At 52.8% G+C, this 24084-nt stretch overlaps 11 protein-coding genes across 11 annotated transcripts; 5 read left to right on the forward strand and 6 right to left on the reverse strand.

Annotated features, from left to right (window-relative positions):
- Positions 1-545: 545 nt before the first annotated feature.
- Positions 546-1516, forward strand: Z520_00770 (uncharacterized protein; the record flags this gene model as incomplete). Its single annotated transcript, XM_016771290.1, has 3 exons — positions 546-637; positions 752-1207; positions 1267-1516. 3 exons carry the CDS (start codon positions 546-548, stop codon positions 1514-1516), a joined length of 798 nt encoding a protein of 265 aa, XP_016638200.1.
- Positions 1517-2074: 558 nt separating this feature from the next.
- On the forward strand, positions 2075-3324 carry Z520_00771 (uncharacterized protein; the record flags this gene model as incomplete). The annotated part of the gene is made up of 2 exons (XM_016771291.1): positions 2075-2595; positions 2742-3324. 2 exons carry the CDS (start codon positions 2075-2077, stop codon positions 3322-3324), a joined length of 1104 nt encoding a protein of 367 aa, XP_016638201.1.
- A 66-nt stretch (positions 3325-3390) lies between these two features.
- Positions 3391-4583, reverse strand: Z520_00772 (uncharacterized protein; the record flags this gene model as incomplete). The annotated part of the gene is made up of 4 exons (XM_016771292.1): positions 3391-3605; positions 3679-3784; positions 3848-3982; positions 4065-4583. The coding sequence occupies 4 exons, from the start codon at positions 4581-4583 to the stop codon at positions 3391-3393; spliced, it is 975 nt and encodes a 324-aa protein (XP_016638202.1).
- A 560-nt stretch (positions 4584-5143) lies between these two features.
- On the forward strand, positions 5144-5467 carry Z520_00773 (uncharacterized protein; the record flags this gene model as incomplete). The annotated part of the gene is made up of 1 exon (XM_016771293.1): positions 5144-5467. The coding sequence occupies one exon, from the start codon at positions 5144-5146 to the stop codon at positions 5465-5467; it is 324 nt and encodes a 107-aa protein (XP_016638203.1).
- A 1038-nt stretch (positions 5468-6505) lies between these two features.
- Positions 6506-7477, forward strand: Z520_00774 (uncharacterized protein; the record flags this gene model as incomplete). The annotated part of the gene is made up of 1 exon (XM_016771294.1): positions 6506-7477. The coding sequence occupies one exon, from the start codon at positions 6506-6508 to the stop codon at positions 7475-7477; it is 972 nt and encodes a 323-aa protein (XP_016638204.1).
- Positions 7478-7752: 275 nt separating this feature from the next.
- Positions 7753-9591, reverse strand: Z520_00775 (uncharacterized protein; the record flags this gene model as incomplete). The annotated part of the gene is made up of 2 exons (XM_016771295.1): positions 7753-9353; positions 9405-9591. 2 exons carry the CDS (start codon positions 9589-9591, stop codon positions 7753-7755), a joined length of 1788 nt encoding a protein of 595 aa, XP_016638205.1.
- Positions 9592-10034: 443 nt separating this feature from the next.
- On the reverse strand, positions 10035-10754 carry Z520_00776 (uncharacterized protein; the record flags this gene model as incomplete). The annotated part of the gene is made up of 1 exon (XM_016771296.1): positions 10035-10754. One exon carries the CDS (start codon positions 10752-10754, stop codon positions 10035-10037), a length of 720 nt encoding a protein of 239 aa, XP_016638206.1.
- A 249-nt stretch (positions 10755-11003) lies between these two features.
- Positions 11004-12377, reverse strand: Z520_00777 (uncharacterized protein; the record flags this gene model as incomplete). Its single annotated transcript, XM_016771297.1, has 1 exon — positions 11004-12377. The coding sequence occupies one exon, from the start codon at positions 12375-12377 to the stop codon at positions 11004-11006; it is 1374 nt and encodes a 457-aa protein (XP_016638207.1).
- Positions 12378-15788: 3411 nt separating this feature from the next.
- Positions 15789-17885, reverse strand: Z520_00778 (uncharacterized protein; the record flags this gene model as incomplete). The annotated part of the gene is made up of 1 exon (XM_016771298.1): positions 15789-17885. The coding sequence occupies one exon, from the start codon at positions 17883-17885 to the stop codon at positions 15789-15791; it is 2097 nt and encodes a 698-aa protein (XP_016638208.1).
- An 807-nt stretch (positions 17886-18692) lies between these two features.
- On the reverse strand, positions 18693-22366 carry Z520_00779 (uncharacterized protein; the record flags this gene model as incomplete). Its single annotated transcript, XM_016771299.1, has 5 exons — positions 18693-20026; positions 20145-20220; positions 20281-21058; positions 21113-22014; positions 22073-22366. 5 exons carry the CDS (start codon positions 22364-22366, stop codon positions 18693-18695), a joined length of 3384 nt encoding a protein of 1127 aa, XP_016638209.1.
- A 907-nt stretch (positions 22367-23273) lies between these two features.
- Positions 23274-23634, forward strand: Z520_00780 (uncharacterized protein; the record flags this gene model as incomplete). The annotated part of the gene is made up of 2 exons (XM_016771300.1): positions 23274-23307; positions 23372-23634. The coding sequence occupies 2 exons, from the start codon at positions 23274-23276 to the stop codon at positions 23632-23634; spliced, it is 297 nt and encodes a 98-aa protein (XP_016638210.1).
- Between the last annotated feature and the right edge of the window lie 450 nt (positions 23635-24084).

Raw genomic sequence — 24084 nt, forward strand, 5'->3', positions numbered from 1 at the left:
GCTTTCTCGCTGACTAGGGTCGGGCTGGTTCTCTGGATATCCCTTTGTTTGTATGTATGCATGTATGCATTACACCATGACTTGGACGGAACCGCTGTAGTGTGTTTCTTCTCCTCCCCTCCACTCACAAGGCTTCCCACTCGTCGGGCTGACTGGGGCTGAATTGACAAAAATGGGTGAAAATCGAAACGTGAATTATCAGCTTATCCCACAGTGCCCGGCGAGGCGGCTTCGGAGGTTGCAGTGGTGGTGGTGGTGGTGGTGGTGGCACACTAATAGAAGGTCACCGGGGCACCTAGCCAGGGGGGGAGGTGTAGGGGCGCAAAAGTTTGTGAGGCTCCACCCCGCAATCCGGACGGCTTTATGGGTGCCAAAATGTGGGCGTCTAGAAACCGACAACAGTCTCCGAAGGAACTCGGTAATCTAAATCAGGTGGTCGATTCCTGCCAAAGGAGAAGAGAGAGTTAGAGAAAAATAGAGACTCAGAGGTGCGTCTGCGTGAATCTGTGTATCTCCCTCAGATTACACAACATTCCTTGGAAAACATGGTGGAACAGACTTTGGCGGGCAAAGTTGCCCTGGTCAGCGGAGCGGCATGGGGCATAGGAGCCGCGATCTGCGTCGAGCTGGCGTCGAAGTAAGTTTCCACATACCATTTCCCGTTTCCCTCTTCTCATCCCATGATCAAATTGGGTGCTGTTGAACAAGAATGGCTGCTCAGTGCTCATGCATGAATGCACCCTTTCGGTAGAGGCGCACTGGTGGTATGCAACTATCCCTGGGAGAGCCAGGCCAAAGACGCCGATGCGGTCCTCCAACGCTGCCGGGAGACCAAGGGTTCAGCGGCACAACAGAGCTTCTCGGTAGAAGCCGATCTGCAGACGGTGGAAGGTCCTCAGAGACTGCTCGAGGAGACCGTCGCGCGTCTTCCCGCGGGCAGCAAGAAAATCGACATCCTCTGCAACAACGCCGGCATTGCCATCATGCGGCCGCTGGTCGAAGTCACCCTGGACCAGTGGGACAAGCAGGTCAACCTGAACTGTCGGGGCATGCTTCTCCTGACGCAGGCGGTGCTACCGCACCTGTCCAAGAAGAGCTGCCGCATCATCAACACCAGCAGCACGGGGGCCCGACAGGGAATGCGAGGCTCGACCATCTACAACGGGACGAAAGCCATGGTCGAAGGATTCACCAGATGTTGGGCAGTGTGAGCTTCTCCTTAGACCGGAATTTATCGAGGTTACTGAAAGCTGGTGGTCATTCTAGAGAATTCGGCCGTGATTACGATTGCACCGTGAATGCCATCTGCCCGGGCCCGACAAACACCCATGGCTTCAATCACGCGGGAGATGAATTCAGAGCAAAGCTCCAGCCTCTGCTCGACGCAACAGCCAAAGCGGCGCGGATGGCCGATCCATCAGAGATCGCCGGGGCGGTCGGTCTGCTGTGCGAGGAGAAAGCTGGCTGGGTGACGGGGGTGTGCATGGGAGTCAATGGAGGATTCCACCTGGCATAGCAGGCAGGAAAAGCATAGAACCTCGTCAAAATGACATCATCAGTAGCAAAGCATTCTGCTTTTGATATCAGAAGGGGTGGTAAGACCTGTTCAGGCCCGACTCTGGCCATGAACGGACTTGTTGGCAATTACTTCATCCGTGGTAGTGATAGTCGTATACACTTCTGTGAGCTCAGAGATATCGTGGGCCAAAACGATGACTCCATACACCGATATTGAACCAACAATCGAGCATGTTGAACCATTCGGACTGTCACTATACTGTCAGCCAAGAACAAGGGAGGTGTTCAATATTGTTAGGAGGCTAGAGTGGATCTTGGGAGCATTACTAAGAAGAGGCGATCGGTGAAGGTGTGGACCGAGAGAGCTCGGGGAATGACGGCGGGTGGTGGATGGCTTATGGATCAATACAAACAGCTCTTGGAAAAGCAACCCCTGATGCATCATATTCGACGAAAGACATTTAAAACGGCCGAGCTTCATTCTCTACCAGGGAGTCCAAAAAAAAAGAATCGCTTCAGGCACCGCAACTCCATCAAGAAAGCCTCCTCTGCAGTTATGAAAGCCGTCATCTGCCAGAACAGGACTCCCACGCTGGTCACCGATCGCCCCCTCCCCCGCCTACGGGATGACTACGTCCTCGTCAGGACCGTCGCGGTGGCACTCAATCCAACGGACTGGAAGCATGCCACTTTTGGCATCGCAGACGACAACAACCTCCTCGGCTGCGACTTCGCGGGCGTCGTCGAGGAAGTCGGCCCCAAGGTGACAAAGTCGTTCGCAAAGGGCGACGAGGTCCTGGGCGTGGCCCACGGCGGCTGTCCCGAGCAACCGGAAGACGGAGCGTTCGCCGAGTACATCGTCACCAAGGGCGACGTGTTGATGAAAAGGCCCCACGGCCTGAGCTTCGAGAAGGCCTCGACCGTCAGTCTGGGGGCCATCACCTGTGGCCAGGGTCTGTTCCAGAAGGCCCTCAAGCTGAACCTCCCGGACGATCCGGTCACGTCGTCGAAACCATTTGTCCTGATCTACGGAGGCAGCACGGCCACTGGGTCACTGGGGATCCAACTTGCCACACTGTAAGTAATTAAGACTGGCCCCCCCTGGAGTTATCGCTCGAAAGAAAAATTCAGGTTGTTTATTCCTGAAAGTCGGTGGGAAAAAGACCAAAAAAAAAGCTAACGCAGACCACCGGGCGGGGGCGTTTGCCCGCTCATATGTGCAGTGCTGGATATTCCGTCCTCACGTTGTGCTCGCCCAAGCACTTTGACAAAGCGAAATCCCTGGGAGCCGTCGAGGCATTCGACTACCGCGAAGCCAACGTCGGGGCCAAGATTCGAGACTACACCCAGGACTCCCTGAAGTATGCCTGGGACACCTTCGGCAAGGATGAGTCGGCCCAGATCTGCGCGGACGCGCTCTCGTCATCGGCGGCAGCAGCAGAAGGCTGTGTCTACGGCTGTGTGCTGCCGACCAAGTGCCCGCGCCCGGATGTCCATTCCATCTCAACGGTCATGTACACCATGTTCAACGAGACCTTTTCCATGAGAGGCACAGAGTTCCCAGCTAGCCTTGAGGATTTCGAATTCGCGAAAAAGTTCATGGCCCTGTTCGAGACGTTGCTGGCAGAGGGCAAAATACAGACCCACAGCGAGGTGGTGGGCGCCGACGGTCTCGAGGGAGTGATCGATGGGCTAGAGAAATTGAAGTCGGGTCAAGTCAGTGGTCAGAAGTTGGTCTACCGGGTGGGAGAAACGCCATGGACACAAAAAGGTCTGCTTGAGGGCGATGCAGTTACAAATATGTAGAATTTCTAGACTAAAATATTGGCGGACAGGCTAGTCTCTATCTAGGGGTTGACAATGGGACAGCTTTCAGGAAGACCTTGAGAAAAAGTTTTCCAATGCGAGATTGACCTCCTCCGCAGCCTGAAGTTGCCCCCAATGACCAGTGTTCAGATGTTGGACTTGAAGGTCCGGTACATAGGCCTCCATGGCCGCCAGTTGAAGACTCCACACTCCGATGTAGTCATGTTGGCATGTAAGATAGAGTGTCGGCTGTGTCAACTTGGTCTTGTCGTCCGGAATTCCTGGGGCCATTATTCATTCTCAGCATGGAAAGAAGACTTTCTTGTTCACGTGTACGTTGGAAAGTGGACGCACCTTTTTCCGCTTCGTAATTGTGATTAAATGCATGAGCTTTGTACCAGTTGAGGGATGGAAGACCGCCGAGCACCTCCGAAATGTTGGCATTGCGCGCTTTGTGATCCTTGTCTCTCAGTGTTGGTGGAAAATTCGTTCACTTCCAAAAGTCTCGCAAGGATTGACTCACTTCTTCCGTGAGGTAAGATCCGTACGGTGTTGTGCTGCCGGCCTCTGCCCATTTCTGTAGGGCTCCAGGAGGACCCAAGTGTACCTTCCACGTCGTGGGATCGTCTGCATACAGCAGTGACATGACCGAGTCTTTCTATTCGAGGGAGATGGAATTAGTATCTGCGAACGTTGTCCTGTTGAGACTCTTCTGGAATCGAATGGTCGGCTTTGCTTACATGCTGGTTCATGATTTCCATCGCATTCTCGTCCTTGGTGAAGAAAATCTGATATCCAAAGGTCGAATATCCCAGTTTCTGCTGCGTCATCGCGTTCACGGCGTCGATGTCAATCTTCTGTCGCGGGGGCCGGTAACCGACCGCAATGAAGCAGATCCTTTCCAGTCTCTCTGGATGGTACACTGCCAACCGGCCCAGCAAGTGAGAGCCCCAGTCGTGGCCCACGGCGAAAACCGTCGACGAGATGTTTTCATGGTCCAGGATCTCCACAACATCCCCGGCCATGTCTTTGAGGAGGTAGTGCTTCACAAGGAGAGGGCGAGCTGTAAGGCCCGATCCGAGCAGATCTGGAGCGACGACGCCATAGCCGAGTTTGTGGAAATGATCGATCTGATGGTGCCATTCGTGGGCAATCGATGGCCAACCATGGAGGAACAGGACATACTTTTTGGATGAGTCCCTCGGAGCGATATGAATGTAGTTGTAGGCGAAACCTCGACTCACGCTATACGTCGGCATGTTTACGTGTGAGCAGCGCCGTATCTTGTTAAAATGTTTCTTGCAACGCGGTAGAATCTTGGAGGGAGGTACTTTCTGTGCGGTGGCCTGGCACCTCGACGTCGTCGCTCGCATTTCTCAAACCAGGCCATCTTGCAGTCGAGATGATCTGTCTGGAAGCTGTGCCACCCAATCAACAGACTCCCCGAGACGAGGTTTCTCACCTCGGCACACCTCAGCCACCGAGTCGCTCCAGGTGAGCATCATCTGTACAGTAAGCAGCGAGGGCAGTCCCTCGTATGTGCCTGGTGGAAAAGTGGTCGGCCCTGGATTGTGGGGGGACGATCCGATGCCCAGTGGCGGGGAAAATGCCCGGCGTACGGCGGAGGAGGTGGTGGACACACTTTGGGGGCGCCATTGATGGACAGACCTGCCCTCATCATGAACGGAAATACTCGTTCCAAAACAGAAGCACGAGGCATTCTTGGTCTGGAAGTCAGGATTGATCACCACATTTTGTCACCCACTCGTCACCCACTCGTCCATACATCGCTTGAACTTGTCATTTGGCAGTGGTGACGATGGTCTACAACTCAACCGTTCTCTACCCGAATGACGAGGGTGCCACCTTCGATGTCGACTACTATATCAACACCCATATGCCGATCGTTCAAAAGGCATGGGGAAAGCACGGCCTGATCGACGTCCAACTGATTCACTACGACGCCAGCTTTGACGCTTCCAAACGCTACAACTTTGGTGCAGTGTTGACGTGGGAGAGCAAGGACAGCATCAAAACCGCGGTCGCCAGTCCTGAGTCCAAGGAGGTGTTTGAAGATGTCCCCAAATTCAGAAATCGAAAGGCCCACTTCCTGGTGGGAGAGCTTGTCCAGGTTCCAAAGTGAATGATGCCGAAATCAGACTTGTCGCACCTCGAGTCGGGGTTATTCCACAATGTTTATGGTGTACCAGGAAGGGTCATGCTCGTCGCCTTGATAGAAGGCAAGGAGGACAGGATTCTTCAGTCGGACCATGTTTGCCTGAGTATGGGCAGTATTTTGACAGATCCCGCCGCCGATGACTCGTGGAGATTTCATGGGCGCCCAAATACGAAATGCGTCGGTTTCTTCGCCCAGTCGAGTCACGTAGCATGATTTGCGCACTTGGTTGCATCTTTCAGTTGACCCCAACTCTCTGATTTGGAGGTTGCGCTTTGCAATCCTCTTTTGACTTTCCTCGTATTTAATGCACATTCTTTATGCTAAGCCGGCCACTAAGTCGGCGTGCGTGTGCCTGAGATGCCAGCAGAATATCCACTCAGCGCTTTAGCTCGCTGGATGTCGCCCAGTACGAGGTAGAGCGAGGGCCGTGGGTAAGAGTGGGTCAGGGACGGTAAGTGAAGGTGAGTGAAGGTGAGTGAAGGTGAGTGCAGGTGAGTACAGGTGAGTGCAGGTGAGTGTAGGTGAGTGTAGGTAAGTATAGGTAAGTATAGGGAAGTATAGGTAAGTATAGATAAATATAGGTAAGGATAGATAAATATAGATAAGTATAGGTAAGTATAGGTAAGTATAGGTAAGTATAGGTAAGTATAGGTAAGTATAGGTAAGTATAGGTAAGTATAGGTAAGTATAGGTGAGAATAGGTGAGTATAGGTGAGCATAGGTGAGTATAGGTGAGCATAGGTGAGCATAGGTGAGTATAGATAAGTATGGGTGAGTATAGGTGAGTGGGGGGTGCTCGATTTACCTCCTTTTGACCCGCCAAGATTTCCGGGGTCTGAAGAGTATCACGACCTAAGAAGTCCTCGCCAGAAGCACAATTCTATACATTTTACATACTATATATCAACGAGAAGGGGAATGCGATCCCGTCTCACCCATGCAACCCAGCACGTGCGCACCCTCACATCCACATCGTCGCTGCTCACAATCTCAAAGCTCGGGATGAGAAAAGCCCCTCCCCGCATCGTCCTCGACTGGGACGGCACCCTGACCAGACGCGACACTCTTCACGTCGTGGCGGGGATCGGCTACAAACGTAATCGACACCGGGGAGGTCGCGATCTCATGCCATGGGACCAGATCGTCCAGGCGTATATATCAGACTACACTGCGCACCGGGACTCGTACCGGCCGGCCAAGTCGCAACGCACGACTGTGGGCCAGGAGAGCGCGTGGCTGGCTAGCTTGGGGGAAGTCGAGCGCAGAAGTGTCCAGCGGGTACGGGGTGCGGGGGTCTTTGCGGACGTGACTGAGGAGGATGTTTGCGAGGCGGCGGAGGATGCAGTCCGGGGCGGCGAGGTCCAGTTACGAGATGGATGGAAGGATGTTCTTGCAGGTGCGAGTCGTTGTGCGCGGAGTGAGACTGCTGCAGCAGAAGCAACAGCTCGGCCTCCCCTTGCGATTATCAGCGTGAACTGGAGCGCCGCCTTCATAAGGGCGTGTCTATCAGCGGCGGCAGCGTTGGGAGATTGTCCGCCGCCTATGAAAGACACGGTAGACTCTATCGAAATCCTCTCTAATCACCTCGCCTGTGAACCTTCAGAAAACACTTCGGGGACCACCACCAGCATTCACACCAGCGCCGACAAGCTGGAAGCCCTCAATCGACTACGAGAGAGCGGGAATGGCGATATTCTCTACGTGGGCGACTCCGCCACGGATTTCGACTGCCTCGTCGCTGCCGACGTGGGCATCTGTGTGCGCGACGAGCCGCTGGGCAGCGGACAGGCCGAGTTGAAGGAATGTCTGGAGCGAGTGGGTGTCGAGGTGTCAAGGCTCGACTGGGACAAGTGGATCGAGTATCAAAGGGGAGGACATAGAGGCCCAAGGCAAGGGAAGCATTCTGTGGTCTGGTGGGTGGCGGATTTGAGAGAAGTGGCGAGCTTCGTCGAGAAGTACTGCGACCTGGATTGATTCACGTGTGTGGATAAGACGAGACGTGGCACAGCAAGAAACATTGGAGAGAACGACCAAGGTGCCACACAGCGAATCGATCCCGCAAGTGGTCCGTGTATTCTGCTCCTGGTGTGCTGCAAAAGGTTTGATCTGACCATGTGTACCTGTTTCCAACATTGGCGTCATGGGGGCAAGCAGACCATAGTTGAAGTAGCCAAAGACTCCATACACCACGACGACCTAACGCCTCGCTAACTGACAAACGTTCACTTTCGTGCGTTCCTTTTCTCCCCTCATGCTGCAACGCCGATGCCAAACGTCTCGTGGTCTGCAGCAATCTTCTTCTTGAACATTCCCAAGTCCGAGATCAGCGCCTCCATCTCCGCCTGCATCTCAGCAGCCTCGTCGTCGACCTCGGACTCCGTGTCTACCTCGTCGCTAGAGGCCGTGTCATCTTCGTATATCATGTCTGGCGTCGGCGCCCTAGACTTCTCGTAGACAGATTCGGTTTCCTCCTTGTTGATGACGATCGGATTCTTGAGCTCGTCAAGCACAAGCTTCAAGTGAATGCTCAAGGCCTCTTTTTCTTCCTCCAGTTGCCGCACCTTTGACTCTGAAATTGCCAACTTCTCTTCCATGATCTGCAACATGTTCTCATACTTGGTCGTGAATTCACGAATCTTCTCCGATTGGGCTTCGGCAGTCTCTTGCACAGCTTTCATCACAGAGGCACTACCATTCTGTTGCTGCTGGCTCAACGTCCACCTCAGCGCTCGGATCGTCTCCTGCATTTCATTGATCTGTGCATCTTTCTCTGCGGACGAGACATGGTCTTGGTTGACAATAGCTTTGGTGCGGATATGTTTGGCCTGATCTGCATATCGGAGGGTTGACAAGGTTTCATCGTAGTCTGACGGCGCTATACAAGCAATCATGGCCGTCTTTGAGTTCCCTCCAAGTGAGTCCTTCAACAACCAAGTCAGGATCGAATCACGGTACGGCACAATGTCACGATTTGTTCTTTTTGCATGGTGTGGTCGACCATTTTTGGGCTCGGCGAGCGCGGCAATAACCCTCCCTAATGTGGTCAGCGATTTATTGATGTTCCCGCCTTCTCGGAGTCTCTGCCCCGTGGCTTCGGTCGATTTGGCACGTTCAGATCCAGCCAAATCCACCAGCCTTATCCGCGCCAGTCTTTCGGTTGTCTCGTCTGTTCGATAATCGTGGTGGATTTGTTTCAGCATGATGGTGAAGACTGCATGAGAGCGAGAAGACGTGTCATTCATCTTGGTCGAAGCCGTAGTCCGAGAGTTGTCGCCCATGCGCATGTACTTGAGGATCTCGCCGTAATTCTTGACTTGGATTTCTGTCAAGTCCTTGACATACGGCCCTTCGGTCGGAGACTCGCGGATCTTGAGGTATTGGGGAGGTTCAGTGCGTGGCTGGAACAAATCCCGCACGTGCTCGTTGTAGACTTCAAAGTATGATACTCGAACACTGTAGCTGATGTTGGCGCTCTCGTTGGACTCGATGCGTTGGAATAAGTCCTCGCAGGTCCGTGGGATCAAGCCCGGCTGTTCTGCGGTACCCATCATAGTGTAACTCTTGCCTGAGCCCGTCTGTCCGTACGCAAAGATACATGTGTGGTAGCCTTCAAAATTGTGATCTAGGAACTCTTCCCCCAAACAATTGTAGACATCCTCTTGTGTTGCATAGTGCTCGTCTCTTGTATTGTGCGACCAGAATGAATTGTCAAATGTGAACAGCTTTTCCTCGAGGACTTTTCGCGTCTGCGCTCTTGCATTGGCTGGATCGGTCGAAGGAGGTACCAGCAGCTTGGTCGACTGGGTGCGAGGGTTCATCTCAATCAGGCATTGTGCGCCTCTGTCGATTTCTAACGAGCAACTATTAGCATCGCCAGAGTGAGCAGTCATGGTATCCTTACCGCGGGGAAGAAATGCCCTGACTCTAACGACGACCTTGACATTGCCACCGGGAGTCATGGTACTGTTTGTTGGGGTCATCGGCACACTCACAGGCGTCTTGGACCTGAGAGAGGGACTCGAGGCGGTCGAGTGTGTTGGGGTCTTTGCTCGGACCTCATGAGTGAGTGTGCGGGACGGCGGCACCATCGTCGAGGTTCGGTTGAGGAGATGGAAGCACTCTTGGATGACGGCGCGGTATCTGCAATGTAGGGAAACATACATGAAATAACGGTGAGGTGATCGGCCAGCTGATGGGGGCGCTAGATTTGCTGCGCTGGTCTGGGGGCAATTGGGCTAAACCCGCGTGGCCGTGGCTCGGGCGACAATTTCGGGTTAGATCCAAACAATGACGTTGCCGCGCCCGGAAATTTTGGTTGCCCGCCTCGTGCCGCCGCCTGTGTCTCGGCCCCCGCTTCTTATCGCTTCTCCCCATATGGCTGCCTCATGTATTATTATGGCAGTATGGGCAAGATAATCCAGGGCATATTATGTCAATAGGCATCCCACCTGCTCCCTATCACTACCGCCAGACTCCTTACTCCAGACGCCATGCTCCGGCCGAACTCAATATCTATACAAACCCGCATCCTTCATCCCAATTCCTCGATTTTTCGCTTGATCCCCTTTGTTCCGTTCATGCCAATCAATGGAGACAAGACGCTGTGTTCCAAGCCCTCTTGCCCATCTTTGATCTCGTCGTCGTCTTCATTATCCTCATCCTCACTAGGTAATGTATGTGGAAGCCGTACTTGGGTAGCATCGTCGTTCTGCTCAGACAACACACCTAGACCCACCTCCATCTCGATGTAATGCTCGGCCTCGTCCGACACATGGTCAATCCTGTTGTCAACTACTTCTCCCGAGTTCTCGAGCTCCTCATTCGCTTGCTGAAGCTGTGGCAGGAAACTCTGCAAACGAGACTTGAGGTCTGACCCTCGAGAGGGAAGCGTGGTATAACGTGGGATTCCTGGGCCGCTCGCAGCGACATGATCCTCGACATCGTCTCCCTCATCTTCTTCATCTTCCTCTGACATATCGTCGCTATCTGAATCCTCGGAATCCGAAGACGATGTCGTCTCCTCCACGTCCTCTTCTCCGCTTTCTCCATCGCTGGAAGAATTTTCTGTAGGTAGCGAATTGGAACTCTTCAGCAGTCGATGAGAAAGGCGAGTTGTCGGCAGTTGTATGGAAGAAGATGATGAGGAACTCGAAGAGTCTTCGTCATCCTCGACGGGACTTGGTTGCTCAAGCAGTGGTATTCCGTGAAGCCGCCGCTGCTTCGCTGGGCGACGGTCTTTGTGGTCTGACATAGTTGGTATACTCTGGACGAAGATGACACTTTTAGGTATGGGGAAAAAAGAGCGATGGCACATTACATGTCTGCAAGTTATTCTATTATTTGGGCGATAGTGGCGATTCACATGCTGGGTTGTTTCAATTTCAAAAGACAGCAATTCCCGGCTCTTGGCGCGCGCCCAAACCGGGCAAGTTCCGCTGCAGGCGGATGGGCGCTATCAGGCATTTTACGATTCCGCCATCTCTCCATGTCGGCGCCATCCCTACGTCGCTGTGCTTACGGCTTTCCGTGCGACTTCTCGGGCATCGTAAGAATGCAGCCACTGTGTGAATGCCGCCCTGCTGGTCACTGTGTCTTTTAGTGCACCGCTCATTTCCTCGGTCGGAAAATCCAACTTACGGTGAGATTGATCCTCTTCCTCAAACCACTTTCGACATTGATCCAGCACCTCGACAAAGCGTTCTTCGAAGTTCTCCTCGTCTTGGCGGACTGTTGAGATCATCTGGACACATGAATATCTTGGAACCCTCAGTTGAGCCAATATCTCGAGCCGTTTCGGCAGGTCGGACTTGTCGGTGAGGTTGGTTGCGATCATCTCCAGAGCTCCGGCATCCTCGATGGACTGGCTGCCTCCTTGCCCTCGGAAGGGAGGCATCGGGTGCAATGCGTCGCCTAGCATGACCAATTTTCCTTTGTGCAAGGCGCCCAATGGTTCTCTGGAGCACACCTTCCACAACAACGGATCATCATCTGCTGCCCTGAAAATCTCCTGGAACAGTGGGTGCCAATGCCCAAACTCATCGAGGAGAACCTGCTTGTCGCATCTGGCCCTCCAGTCTTCGCTGCTGGCATAATTTTCGTTGTCGGGCATGAGTATGTCGAACGCTTGAATCGTGCCAAATCGACATGTCCACCACACAACGAGTCTGTTCTTGCCGCGGACAAACCAAATTGTGCCGTTCTCCTTGTTGAACTTTTCTCGGATCAGGTCGTCGTGTTCAAACTTCTCTTTGACCTCGGCCAGCTTTTCATCGGGGATCAGCATTCTAAAGGCCGAAATTCCCGTGGTATTTGGTGGATTGGCTCCGTCGCTCACAATTCTTGCAGCTCTGCTTCTGATCCCATCACACGCTACCACCAAGTCCGCTGCTTTCCAGCTCCCATCCGCGAACTTGACCGCTGGTACTTCCGGGTCATAATCCAGGACCTCCGCTGCATATCGGACTTCAATAGTACCTTCTCCTTGTGCGTCCCTCTCGACCTCCTTCCTCAACATCGACCTCAAGTCGGATCTCGTAGCCATATAACTGGACTCGCCATTGCTCTTCTCGTCATTCACATGGCTGCCCTCTCCGTAGACAAAGTCCAGCACCTTGAGCGTTTTGCCCTCCATGATATATCCGGCCTTGTATTTGAGCATCCCAGCGTCCTCCATGTCGAGACCCCACTGCTTGAGGATCCTGGCAGCATTTGCGCCTACCACAATCCCGGCCCCAGCATCTGCATTGGCCGAGTACTTCTCATACACGGTCACATGGTGGCCAGCTCGGCGAAGAGCGATGGCGGCGGAGAGACCACAGATGCCGCCGCCCACCACGATAACGCGTAGAGAGGTTGGTGGCGATATAGAGCCCATTATTGCTTCTCCTGGGTCAGTTATCGTATGTGCTGATCGAGTAAAGGTGTTCGAAGTTTCGAAAGAGCCACGCGGGCAGTTGGCAGACTTGCATCTATATGAGGACATTCGAAGCCTTCAGGAAAAGGCTAGGCCCCCAACCTCCATACCGCCAGTCCTTCAGCCACTCCGGTATGCTATGGGATCAGTCAGCAAGTCCTTTCGATGCCAAGTCCGCGATAGAAGAGTCAGAGTCAGCCCTCGGACAATTCCCTGGTTTACGGGGAGAGAGCAAAACTTACGCAAGCTTAGCGTCTCTGTTAACCGTCCAGTCTACTCACTTTATGGGACATGCGTATCATACTTATCGGAGCAGATGGCCTGGGAAAAGCTGACATTCATGGAGCTCAGCTCAGATCAGGGACACATGGTAATGCGACAACAACAACAGCCCGCCTAAGAAGGATCCCACCGAGGGAGATGCGCCGCAGCAGAGGGACTCTTCCAGTTAAGCGGAGGGTGGCGAGACCGGCCTGATTCGTCCCGACCTCAAAAACAGAAATTGCAACGACGCAAGTCTGACAGTGAGACGGATGAGTTCAGCCTCGCATACAGAATGACGGCGGAGGTCATGTCAAGTTCGCAACACCTACTCAAACAGTCCAAATGATTTAGCTAGTTGGTTGGTTACCTAGTTATCAGTGTAGCGATCTGGCCAGTCGCCACACGCATCATACTGGAATCGTTGTCTTGCGGTGTCCGCGTTGTCGTCGTCTCGTATTCGTGACTGATAGCATAAGCTCCCCAAACCACAATACGGCGCCCGAGACCCTGGGCCTAGAGGACAGGCACAGACTTTGAGGCACATCCGAACATTATCCAGAGACTGATTGAAGGCAACGTTCGATTCGATCGATCAATCCATTCATTGACCAGAAGAAATCGCCGGGATGGGAACAGACGGGATCTATGACATGAAGAACACCATTTCTGTTTCGGGCCATGGTCCGGTCATGTAGTGATGGGCGATCACTGACAGACTTCAAGTGATGGGGGGCTCGATGGGCGGTTTGCCGGGGAACCTGAAACGCAAAGTCCACAAACCCCCGTCCATGCACAGCCGTTGATTGTAGACCGCACGGAGAAGTTGCGACGACCTGGGGAGGGGTTTCTTACGAGTAAGCGCCAGAAAGAAAGCACCACCACCTCGACGCCTTGCAGATGTGTTTGTTGAGGGCGCATACTCTACAGTATCCATGCCCATATCTTATACCGCGGAGCATATAATGGCTTCAAAGTGCAAGTTGGCAATGCCTCCATCTAATACTCTCCCCCCCTGACCTACCCGGTCCTATTTGTCTTCTGGTCTCGTCTTTTCCACTTTCACCTCACTCAATCGATACTTGTTTTCTCGTCTCCTCTTCACCTCAGAATGCCCTGCCCACCCAAGTTCCGATGCATTGTGTGCCACGAGGCAACACAGTACGTGCCTAAGCGCCCGCCCGCTGCGCCCACTCCTCTAACCGCCGCAGCCTCGTCCAATGGCTTGATTGGCCCCCCACGACCCGACGACTTGCCATCTTTTTCTCTACTACTTGACGTTCGTTCTGTAGGATAGAGTACTGCATTTCCATCTGGGTCAGCTACGAGGGACTTGTACGAGGTGTGACACACCTACCTACCTAGCGAGTAGGTAGGTGTTTAGTCGCTGCAGTTAGTCCAGTACATATCTATGTACATATTGGATGTACTACATGGATATATCTTCCCGGGCGCGTAAACGATCCATTGATGATTTTGAAACCTCCACACCTCACACCTCGCATCTCGCCCCCTGACGTTTCAGATTCCAAGTTTCAGATTTCGAGAAACACACACACACACACACACACACACACTCTCTCTCTCTCTCTCTCTCTCTCTCTCTCTTTCTCCGGGTATCCCGCCCTCCAGCTCATCTGGCATCCGGCCGGCGCCTAAAGTGACAGGACCGCGTCCACCCACAACCTATCCCCTTCCCCCCCCAACAACTCCCTCGTTCCCATCCCTGGTCGTGGTGCTGGCTCTGGCCGTCTCGGTTATGCAAGGCAGATGACGACGATGCTTCCCACCCTCGCACTCACGCACAGCCCTTGATTCCCTACCTACTTTGCTGCTAATGCTGCTCTGGCAGGTGGTCACAATGTCGGTCAAGTTACGTAGGCGTTCCTGCAGGATTGCAGGTCTCTGGGGACCACAGGGCCCGGGAAGAAACTGTGAACTTGAGGCTGAGGTAGTATTTGAGGGAAGAGGGCGACAAGGGAGAAACAGTGAATGCATGAATGCTCTTTTCCCCTCCAAAGACCATTTTTTCTCGACGCTCAGCAAATCGTATGTTTGCTTTCTGTTTCTTTGGATTCTCATTCTTCTACATAGTAGTGCCTCAAGCCACCCCTGCTATTGCTCGCTCGAGACAAGGCTCTAAGCTGAATGCTTATTCTTCTGCTACCGCTGCCGCTGCTGGAATAACGCGAGCCTTCTTGCACAAGGCCTGCCCTTCACAATGACAGCAACCATACCTCAAGCCATCTCTCCAACTGTAACTCCTTCCGCGATCAATGTCGCCGAGCCTGTTCGGCCCTCACTGCCACGCCGTTCTTCTTCCCTGCATAAACAAGTGATAGCCAAGCTCCGCCCTCTGCCGTTCCAGTACCTCTGGTCAGTTTGGCACTCCAAGTCCAGCCTCCAGCCTACTGGCAACAGCAACCAGCAATCACCCGACTCATACCAACTGACAATGTTGGTTGACTCTGTCGCTGACATCGGTACATTCTACCGCATTTTCAACAACCTGCCTTGGTCTCAGGTTAAACCAAAGGACAGCATTCACATTTTCCGCTCCGGGGTCCAGCCGTTGTGGGAAGACGAGGAGAACCGAAAAGGTGGGCGTTGGTTGATTCGAGTCCGTCCGGAAGACGGGAAAGATATTAGGTGTTGGGAGGAGATATGTCTGTTGTCGTGTGGTGGAGAATTGCAGGCAGCCATTGCCCAAGGTGCGTCTCAAACCCGAGCTCCATCGTCTTAGTGACCATTCACCGAGGATTTTGTTGGACAGAACATGACCACATCCTCGGAATGTCCTTCTCGCCTCGACAGTATTTCACGCACATCTCGATATGGACCAAGAAAGGCGATAATCTGCGGAGTATCATGTTGATGGAACGTGCAATACTCGCCGGTTTGTCGCCCGACCTCAGACCCAAATCAAGCGCCGACTTCAGCTACCGGAAACATGCGGCGCAGATAGACATGTACAATATGCAGATGCAGGATCGGCAATCTCAGACACAAGGACAAATCCAAGTGCCAGTTTTTGATCTGGGCCCATCCATCAGACGACCCGTCCCCATACGAGCCTTGACAGTTGTCTGAAGTTGAGGTCTACTTACTGGATCACCGACCTGGGACATATCGGTCGATCGGCACAGGGTCGCGGTCTCGGCGGACATCACTTCTGTCTCTTTCGCGTCTTCTGTCGTCGCGTCGGTCATCGCGACGGTCGTCCCGACGGTCATCTTTTCTATCATCTCGGCGGTCATCTCGTCGATCATCTCTTCGATCATCACGGCGCCGACTTCGATCTCGTCTGTCCCGGTCTCTCGAGCGGTCTCTCTCCCTCTCCCTCTCCCTATCCCTGTCTCGATCACGGTCTCGGTCTCGGTCCCGCTCACGATCTCGATCCCTCTCGCGATCGCGGTCTCGCTCTCGGTCGCGCTCTCTGTCCCTCTCTCTGTCTCGGTCGCGAGTTCGGTCGGTGTCTCGGTCGGGCTCCCGATCTCGCTCTCGATACCTATCTCGTGACCTATCTCGCTCACGATTACGGTCACGGTCACGTTCACGCTCGCGGTCTCGGTCTCGGTCTCGGGCCCGATCTCGGTCCCTGTCTCTGTCCCTATCTCTTTCCTTTGACCGGTTCCGGTCGCGTTCACGGTCAGGCTCGCGGTCCCGATCTCTCCGATCATGCTGTCGGTCGCGATCGCCGCCTTCGCGATCGCGCTCGGGCTCACGCTCGCGGTCACGGTCTCCATCCCTGTCTCGATCTTTATCACTGCGGTGACTGTCGTACTTTCTCCTCGGTTCTCGATCACGATCTCTATCCTGATCTCGGGTTTGACGTCTTTGTCGATCACGTTCTCGCTCTTCCTCGGTACGATGGACACCACCTCCAGGTACATAGCGGTCAATACCTAACGGTGATGCTGAGCGAGGTCTTCTTTCTCGAACCGATCGTTTCTCCGGATCAGGTGGCGGTGAATTGCGCTGGCTTCGGGCTTCGCCTTCCTCACGATCTTTGCTTGGACTTCGGCGGCGAGGTACTTCAGGCTTATCTTTCTCTTGGATTGACGACTTTCTGTCGCGGGATCTGCTTCGACGGTCAGGCTCACGTTTGTAACTCTCTCGAGATCTTTCTCTTCTCCGGGAATGTCGGTCCGATGTGACATGTTTCCGCGAGCTATCGTGTGCTTCGGACTTGTCGAAATTGTATTCGTGCCTCTGCTTGGACTTTTCTGCCATCTTTTTGCCCTCACTCAGGAGGAGTTCGAGGGCGGTGGCCTCTAAATCCTTCTCGTCCGTTTGCACGTCCTTGGCGGTCGATGATCCTGCAATCGAATCTCGCCGATCAGTGCTCTTTCGGCTTGTTCGTTCATGCTCACGATCTTTTTCGCGGTCGCGGTCTCGTTCCCTGTCCCGCTCCTTGTCGTATCTAGCATTTCGTTCGCGCCTCTCTTCTTCACGCTTTCTGTGTCTCTCATCTCTAGCCTTGATTCTTTCGGCTTCACGCTCCTCTTCCTCCTTTCGTCTCTTTTCGCGCTCGATCCTTCTCTCTTCTGCCTCTGCTTCACGTTTCTTCTTCTCCTCTTCTTCCCGTTTGGCTTCTTCTTTTTTTCGCTTCCGTTCCTCTTCCTGCTTGATCTTGGCCTTCAACTCCGCCGTCTCACGTAGTAATTGCTCCATGCGAGCCCGGTTCCTCTCTCTTTCAGCAGCTCGATTTTGAGTCTCCTCCGTGTATTGTTCATCAGACTTGCTGCCTCGCTGCTCCTCTTCAGCTGCGACTTCGGGCCCGACATCTTCCTTGCGGATGTCGCGCACAGCATCCAGCACTGTGTTCAAATGCCTCGCAATTTCCTGGTCAATTCTTGACTCAACATCCTGGTATATGCCGCTCCGGTCTACGGCGCCTTGGATCAAGGTTGCTGCCTTGCCCCGTTCCCGACTGAGTAAATTTGGATCTTTTTCAATCTCTGCCTCTGCAATGGCGTGAATTTGATCCGCAAGGGCGGTTTTCGCATCGGACGTGTTGTAGGAAGCCCACACCTGTTTCCGAAGGCTGTCGTAGCCGCCTTTCTTCTTGAACTTGAGGAGAAGCGCATCAATAGTGGATCGTTGTTCTTTGACTAGGGGTAGGTCCGAGATCTTGAAACGAGTGCGTAATGAGAAGGGAGTGGAGGACTCGGCCGGTGGTGCATCTGCCATTACCGTGTCAGCCATGTTGCCGACAGGAACCTTTGAGCAACTCGAAAGAGAATTTATTGTGAGGTTGCTGCGAGACTCGAAAACCATGTTTGAAGTCTAACGCGAAATGCGCGTTTGGTTGCACTCACGTGCTAGGGAAACGCATTACGGTGAAGTATTAGTCCGCTAAGTGCACTATTCAAAAAACCGCCGAGTGCTGCCTCTGTCTTGCCCGAAATCCCGTCGTTACCTAGGTACACAGCGAATAGATTTCTATTGACAACACACCAAGCATCCTTGAGTTCCCACCAGACTGATGATGTACAGTCTAGTTTCACAGGCCCTTGCTCATTGATGCGCCACCAGCTCCTTCGCAGTGCCGAGTCAGATCCAGTGAAGAGGCCTCTTGCTCCTCCCCATGCCGTCCTCGTTGTGGTATTGTAGCGGTGAATTCATCTTTGAATCAAATTGGTCGGTGCACGAAATACGAGCGCCTTCCCACATTTGAGACTCTGGCTATTAATCCTCCGAGCCTCGTTACAGCCCCAGATGACTTTGCGGCTCTTGTCCCTTGGACTTAGGACATCCCAGTCGTCGATGTTTGAAGTACCACTCCGGCTTCCTGTCTGCGGCGGTCAGTTGAATGCTGAATCCCTCAGACAGGATAAAGGGTCGGGTTTGTTCTGTCACTGTCTATTTAAGGTGCTCTGGCTGGGTGGTCCCACCATAATCAGCAATTGCTTGGAGGGTCTCTCCACGGTTGACTTGCAAACTGGACAAGTCGGATCCTCATTTGATTTGCGCTGTCTTACTGTCATCAACGTCCCAAGTTCCTTTGGAGGCTCATTCGCCGTCTTTTCGATCGTCATTTTGCTGAGTATCCATGTTTCCTTGATTCAGACTCCTGTACTGTTCAAGGATCCTCTTCAAAGCCGTCCGCTTGATCGGCTTGGGAAGGAAACCATTCATGCCTGCATCACGACAAGCTGTTCGGTTTATCTCATGGTCAAATGCTGTCAGGGCAAGGATTGGAGCATCAAATCCTAGCTCTCGCATCTTTTTTGTGGATTCAATCCCGTCCATTCGCGGCATCTGAATATCCATCAGAACAAGCGAGAAAGGCCGTGGCTTTTCGTTCTCGCTTTCCACTTCAGAGTATAATTTTCGCACAATGTTCAAAGCTTGCTCACCGTCTTCCGCCAATGTAACGTCGTTCACTTTTTCGAGCTTGAGTAATTTGAGAATCACTTGTTGATTGACTGGATTATCTTCAGCGACCAGAACCTTGAGAGAACAGGCTTCCGCGGGAGCTCCTGAAGATAGAAGTGGTACTTCCTTCTTGACAGTGTCTGTAGTCTTTGCTTGATCTTCCAGCTTCATTGCCGCCGTCTCATTCGTTTCGTCTGGTGTCGTTACAGACATGATCGATGCCAGCCTGTTGTTTGGAGGGTGGATGTTTTGCCTTTTCTCTTGATTGGGTAGCTGGCCGATCGAATCCACTCTTTCTGAGCTCACGTTCCCGTCTATCAGATATGGCTGAGAGAACCCCACAAGACGGGGCACATCCATCGGAGAGTCTTTGTCTTGTGCAGAATATACGGACGCCTGTCTCGATCGGATAGGTGACCGTGGGTCTCTTGACCTGCGAGACTTTGTACTGAAGGCTTCAAATTGGATGCTGCTGGATATACTTCGTGGCTTCGGTCGTGCGAGGGAGTCAGATACGGAAGGCACAGCCTCCTTGGTATAACGGAGTGGCAGAGAAAGAGTGAATGTGCTGCCAATGTCGACAGTACTCTTCAGGGTAATAGTGCCACCCATCATGCCTGCAAGCTGTGAGCATATCGCTAGCCCAAGGCCGACGCCACCATGCTTCTTGCTTAAAGCCAAGTCACCCTGGACGAAGGGCTTGAAGATGTCTTGTTGCAGATGTTCGGGGATACCCGAACCCGTATCTTCGACCTCGAAGTCGAACAATAATCCCTTCATCGATGACTTTGGCTGGACGTTCTCGGTATTGCGCCGCTGTAGCGCATTGAGAGGTGAAACTGGCGTAGCTGTGGTATTTGAGTATGCCACATCAGGCATGGCTTCAGGTTCCACAAATCCCTTGCATCGTATTCGCACTTCGACGACGCCTTTGGCGGCCGTAAACTTGAGCGCATTACTTACGAGATCTGCGCACCGGTTAGGTTGGTCACCAATAAATAAATAGCTTGGGAAATCATAAATTGAAGACAGAAAGGGAGGTCTAATACGGTGATGCGAAGAAGTCGGTATGCAATGGGGACTTACTCATCAGAATTTGCAATATTCGATTCTTGTCCCCCCTCAAACCTATGTCCCTCAGAGCTCCAAGGTCTGCCGGTCCCTTCGCCAGGACATTCGTTTTCTGATGCTGAATGGCACCAGTAAGGTCGTGCCGAGCAACAATGGCGTCCTCCTGGTCGTCTTGGTCGGTATCCCCCTGTACTTTTGAGTCGACGCCAATGAAAACCACTCGCAAGCTGACATCAGATTCACGCGCTTGCTTCTCAAAGATAGACACAAGTTGTGAGCCGACGTCCACAAGGCGAAATGTGTCTTCTTCGATGGCAAAGTTCTGACCAAAAGAGCTGCGGCTGAACGTCAGCAAGTCGTTGAGGAGATGCAAGAGCAGATCCGAGGATTTGTAGATGATTTTGAGGGACTGTCGGATGCTCGTAACCTCTTCCTCTTGCATGGCGATCGCACACATGCCGATGATACCGTTTAATGGCGTGCGTAGTTCATGAGATACATTAGCGATGAACAGGGTCTTGCTTTCGTTGGCAGCTTCCGCGGCATTTCGACTTTGCTCTAGTTCGGAAGTTCTCTTTTTCACGCGGTCCTCAAGTCTTCCGTATTGAATAGTAAGCTCGTCGGCCATTTCGTTAAAGGTACGAGTCAAATCCGTCAATTCATCATGTACGACATGGCGATGTTCGGGCACGCGCTCAGGAATTTTGAATACTCGCACAGGTCGTACGAGAGGTTTCCTTCTCGCTGACCTTTTGTAGACACTGTGAACTATCCCTTTCTCTTGGACAAGGTCCATCTTTCCAAGAGCATTTTCGCTATCAGTGTCTGACGATTTTTCGGAGGGATCGTAAGCTTCATATGTAGTCACTGAATTTTTGGCAGCAGTCCGAAGCGCAAGGATCGGCTTGACAGCGAAGTGGGCGAGCGGACTGCAACTGAATCAGCATATGCTAGGCACCAGAAATGAATCCTGGGGCACTTACAAGGAAACAATAAGAACCGCACCGACCACACTGAAAATGCATGCGAGCACAGTATCTCGTAGTTTATTAATGGGAGCAACGACTTCGCTGTGAGCCTGCCCAAAGACAACCACCCAGTCAACAACATTGGAAGATACCCTGGCATAGCCGGCAGATATTCCCTTGTTTTGCTCATTGTGGGTAGACATCAGAGCTCCTGCATTGTTGATCTCCCCAGTTTCGTCAGACCAAGCACGCAGCACAGCTGGATAGGCCTTCATGGGAAAAGGAAGATACGGATCTTTAGCGCGCAAGGAGTGGCGATTACTGTAAGGTGGCAGGACAAACTGAAGGGGTACTTCGGCATTTTCGGCATTCGAGCGACCATCGACATTGTCGGCGAAGAGGTTGTCGGGACGAGCAGGACCGATGATGACAACCTCTCCCGTCTTACCTAGTCCGACAGGGGACTCGACAATGTCGTAGAGTGCCTTTCCATCAACCACGACGGTGAGCCATCCGAGAACATCGGTGCGACTGGTGTTATTGTTGACGGGAACTGTGAACGAGATGAGGGAGGAGTTGCCGGATTTGTTGCGCAGGAAAAGCGGACCGAGAAATAGCGTCGAGTTATTGTACAACGTCTTGTCTTCATAGAGGGCAAACGTGGTATCTGATGGCTGATCGCCATAGGTGAGGTTAGGATAGAGCTGAGGCGGATAACCACTGGGGCTGTCGCCGAGCAGGACTGCCGTGCCATTGCTGTAGGTAAAAGGAAGCACGATCTGGCGAGCTGCTCCCCTCCCGGTCGCGTTGCTCAAAGCACTGTCACCTTGATCTGGCCGGGGTCTGCGAGGAAAGACCGCTGCTTGCAGGAGAACTGCATCGGCGGTCCCGCCCGACAAAGCGTCCACGAGATTGTCCTAGCTCGACGTCAATAATTCCGTTTGAGGAGACGGCCAACTTTCATTCTCAACCTACCTGTATGGCATCGTAGAGGTCCTGGGTGTGGTTGCCGTTGTTGAAGTCGCGAAGGAGATCCTGAAGAACATCTCTGGTGGCAATTGACTGCACTGATGTCCCCATCAGAGTGATGTCCTGGGCTACTTGAGTGGCCTTTAAATTTGCGGTGACCATAAGAGTTTCCCATTTTACGCTGTTCATATGATGCACAGTCTGTGTCCATATGGAAACGGTTAGGACGGTCAGCGATAACAGACTTGTAAGGCCGATGACCAGGCACAGCTGTTCACGAATGCGAAGGCGGACCCTCATCCTGTTCAATGGGGTTGAAGAAAAGTGGCAGCGGAACAGCGGAACAGTCGGCGGCGAATGGGGAGATTGCGGGCGCGTGGACGATCTCAAGTCATTTGGATGGTGGTGCGAGTATGAGCTGGTTGAGATGGTGGGAGTGCGATCACAAAATGGTCCTCAACTCTCCTGTCATTGTCGTCCATAGCAGAGACTGAGAATGCTGGGATGTAGGAGATACAAGCACGGAAGGATTCGACATTTTCCCACGTCACGACCCGCGTCTAATGATGGGTGATTAAAGGAGAGCTGGTCAGGGCCACCAGTGCGGCTATTTTTGCGCCTCTTACACAGTCATGGCAGTGTTAGGCGAATCCCTCGGCTTTAGTCTCAGCTCGTGCTTGCTGAGTCAATGCCAAGCAATTACTCAGGAACAACACGCAAAAACGCCAAACTCCAACTGGGAAATTGCCCAGGCGGCTTAGGAAGCGGTAGAACCCTACTACGGAGTATCTAGGTATATTATTTGAATTTATTTCTGATCTGTTATTGTGCGGGCTCAAGTATATACTGGAGACTCGAGAGCCACTTCCCGACATTGTCCGTCGCTAATGGCTACAGTCTGTAAGCCTTGACACAGCCTCGCCAGACGCAACAAGGCTGAAGGTCGCGTGAGCTGGCCTTGGCACTACGGTCAAGTGCAGATGCAGCAGAACGCGCTTCTGACTTGGCATCCAAAAGTTGCGTGAAAGGGTCTGTCCACCTGAGCTGCTCTCCAATCTCGGTAGCTCTCCAAGACCGCGACATCAACCTTACTCCACAGACTTTCACTCCAGCGTCTCTCTCGGTTGCTGCGCCAGCTTCTCTCCTGCTCCAGTGACAGATTGCCGCCGCTGTCCAGGCGCGCCCAAGGCGCGAAACATAGTCAATCATGGTTCACAAGATCCTGTTCTGGGCCGGTTTCGGTGAGTACCTATCGCTGTACCCTGTGAAACACGCCCCAGAGCTTTGGTTTTAACAATTCAGCAGGCATTGCCACACGATTCGTCCAACTCGGGATAGAGATGAGACCATTCTTTCAACGCGGCACGTTATGGGTTTACCCCTTGTTTGCGAGCATTGGGGGTTCATTTGGTTATTGGTTGACGGGTGTGGAAGATAGACAAGTCAAGCTCCTACAGCAGCGGAAAGAGATTATAATTGAGAAGAGACGGCGGAGAGCGGAGCGCGAAGTGGCTGCTGCGAACGCGGACCCCGCCGAGACCGCAGGCGTTCTGGCAGCGACGAGTTAAACCCACCAAGCGAACGAAGTGGAAGAATGATTCTGAGCCAGGAGACGTGGGAATAGACCTCTGATTTGCAGCTTACGACAACTGGGAAAGAAGAGAAAAGAGCAAAGGGCTGCAACATGACACCACACCCTCAATATTACTATTGTACAAAGGCCGACGACTTTTTGTATGACAAATGCCATATACAGCAGTCTCAAAAGTCACGATGGCGTGGTGTGAATCCAGCTCCAAAGAGGAGCAAATCAGCATCACACACAAAATTGCCCCTGATACTGCGCGGCAGCGCGCAGGCCTGTTTTCTGCATGACAACGTATGTGAGGCTTGCTCCAAACAACCCTGGAATCACAGAGAAATGGTTGGATGAGAAGGAGAAAAGAGTATTGCGCAGCCATGCCGAAGAATTGATAGGCAATACCTTCTAGTCCCCGCACAGTGATGGCTTCATGATC

The sequence above is a fragment of the Fonsecaea multimorphosa genome (genome assembly GCF_000836435.1).
Source record: "Fonsecaea multimorphosa CBS 102226 unplaced genomic scaffold supercont1.1, whole genome shotgun sequence".
Taxonomy (NCBI): domain Eukaryota; kingdom Fungi; phylum Ascomycota; class Eurotiomycetes; order Chaetothyriales; family Herpotrichiellaceae; genus Fonsecaea; species Fonsecaea multimorphosa.